The 2,431-nt window shown below is 45.4% G+C and overlaps 1 protein-coding gene across 2 annotated transcripts in view; it reads left to right on the plus strand.

The window, feature by feature from the left end:
• The window catches only part of actr3 (actin related protein 3), a 12,658-nt gene extending 10,697 nt beyond the window's left edge, over window positions 1-1,961 (plus strand). For both annotated transcript variants that reach the window (XM_016449565.1, XM_016449566.1), the window contains 4 exons: window positions 105-197; window positions 268-393; window positions 473-556; window positions 1,216-1,961. In XM_016449565.1, the coding sequence (XP_016305051.1) occupies window positions 105-197; window positions 268-393; window positions 473-556; window positions 1,216-1,311 (399 nt within the window). In that variant the 3' untranslated portion in view covers window positions 1,312-1,961. The remainder of the gene's footprint in view (window positions 1-104; window positions 198-267; window positions 394-472; window positions 557-1,215) is intronic.
• Window positions 1,962-2,431: the final 470 nt, after the last annotated feature.

Raw genomic sequence — 2,431 nt, forward strand, 5'->3', positions numbered from 1 at the left:
ACACACCCTCCCTCACTCATTCACACAGACAGACACACACACACACACTCACTCACTCACTCACTCACTCACACAGCAACGTCTCACACTCTGTTTCCTCTCAGTTTGCTAACCCGGACTTCACTCAGCCCATCTCTGAGGTTGTGGACGAGGTCATTCAGAACTGCCCGATCGATGTGCGCCGTCCGCTCTATAAGGTCAGTAGCGTCGGTCACGGTCAGATGCGGCTGATGGTTCAGTGGTGTGAACTCGTGTGCTCTTTCACAGAACATCGTGCTGTCGGGCGGCTCCACCATGTTCCGTGACTTCGGCCGGCGTATGCAGAGAGACCTGAAGAGAACGGTGGACGCACGTCTGAAGCTCAGCGAGGAGCTCAGCGGAGGGAAACTCAAGGTCAGATTCACAGCAGATCTACAGCAGCGTCTGTGTGAGAAATAACTACTCAATATCTGCATCTCTTCTTCTCTCACAGCCTAAACCCATCGACGTTCAGGTCGTCACCCATCACATGCAGCGCTACGCCGTGTGGTTCGGAGGATCCATGCTGGCATCAACCGTGAGTCTCACACACACACACACACACACACACACACTCACTCACGCTCGCTCACTCACTCACACACAGACTTTGCCTTAGGAAACAACACACTCACTCACACACACACACTCACTCACAAACACACACAGACTCTCTCACACACACAGACTCTCTCACACACACACACACTCACTCACTCACTCACTCACTCACTCACACACACTCACAAACACGCACACACACACTGCAACATTCCTCTTTAAAGGGCTCACATTTTTAATTAATCACTGCAGATTACAGTTCACTGTGAAAACGTCCTGTGATGTTCCAGAAGGAGTGTTTGCTGTTGCTCGTTCACTCGTAAAGAGATGTTTGTATGAATAACAGCCTGTTTAATTGAACAAGTCGGAGAGAAACTGAAACGATAACGAATACTCAGTTCAGATCCTCCGTCTGCTGGCTCTTTGTGAGCTGAAGCGTTTGCTGCCGTGAATTATAATCAATTAAAGTGTCCTGTCCGTAAATCACTGTTCACCGGAGCGTCTTGATGAATCTGCGCCGTGAGAACTCGATTACACTGAAGTTCACTAATGACTGTCATTACCTTCACACTGCGGGATGTTTGAAACACTTCTGTGACTGTGTGTGTGTGTGTTTGTTTGTTTGTTTCTCTTTAGCCGGAGTTTTACCAAGTGTGTCACACCAAGAAGGACTATGAGGAGATCGGGCCGAGCATCTGCCGCCACAACCCTGTGTTCGGTGTCATGTCCTAAACACACACACACACACACACGAGCGCGTATGGGATGGTAGGGTGCAGAAATGAGAAATGTGTTTTCTATTGTTGGTCCGACAGACTGGTTCACCACGACTGCTGGCACATACGACGGGTTTCTTGAGTTTTTGTTGATTTTATCCCAGTGTAAGCAACCGAAAGCGCTTCAGTCTGTGTCGTGTGAGTGTGTGACGCGTGTAACTGAACTCGATCATGAGATTTATGATGAAACTGGACCGGCGTCATTATTGTCATTGAGGTATAAACAATCACATGTTGAACTGTGTTCGGCTCCATCCTCTTCTTTATTTCAATGTTTTATGACTCGAACCCCTACCACATTAAAGCAAGTGTTTCTGCTCTACTTTGATACTTCCTTTTGATCTCTCAAATTTGTGACTAAACGAAAACTCTTTAAAAAAAAATCCCATATACTGCATTTTCTGTCTGTCTTTTTCTTCATGGCATTTTAGATACTCAATTGCTTTTACCTTCAGATGTCATTTATTCATAATCGCAGACGGTCATATGAACGTGCTTGAGCGGAATCAGTATTAGCAGAAGCTCGTTTTGATAAAGGCAGACACACACCGGTGGGATTTGTAAGTGTAATGGTGAAACATTCCAATAAAAGCTCATGGTTTCTAATGAAGGCGTGTTTGTGTCTGTCTAATGAGCGTGATGTTCCTCAGGTGTGTTTAAGCTGCAGATCATCAGCAGATTTCAGGAGCATCTGGTAGATCTCTGGGTTTGGAATCAAAGGGTTGGATCCTGTGATCGCACAGTTAGTGTTGCATTTCTCCATCAGGAGTGAAACAATCCCGTTGAAGTTCCCGGTTCATACACATCATTGCGATTTTAAATGAAGATGAGAATTACTAAACATGGAGTAATTTCTCAAGATACTGCATATCGTCTCAATCCTGATTACACAACCTAAACCTCTTTTTCAGACACCAGATCAACTTTTTAATAGAGATTTGGCAGCAGACTTTAGTATTCTCAAGAATCTCAGAGAAAAATCTGTGCTGATGTTACTGTACGCAGGGTTATAGGAATACCAAGGCCAGAAACCTGAGCTTGCCATGTGTTCAAGGGCCAATGCTTTTTCATTTTCA

This window comes from Sinocyclocheilus anshuiensis, unplaced genomic scaffold, assembly GCF_001515605.1.
Source record: "Sinocyclocheilus anshuiensis isolate Anshui unplaced genomic scaffold, SAMN03320099.WGS_v1.1 scaffold1269, whole genome shotgun sequence".
Classification (NCBI taxonomy): domain Eukaryota; kingdom Metazoa; phylum Chordata; class Actinopteri; order Cypriniformes; family Cyprinidae; genus Sinocyclocheilus; species Sinocyclocheilus anshuiensis.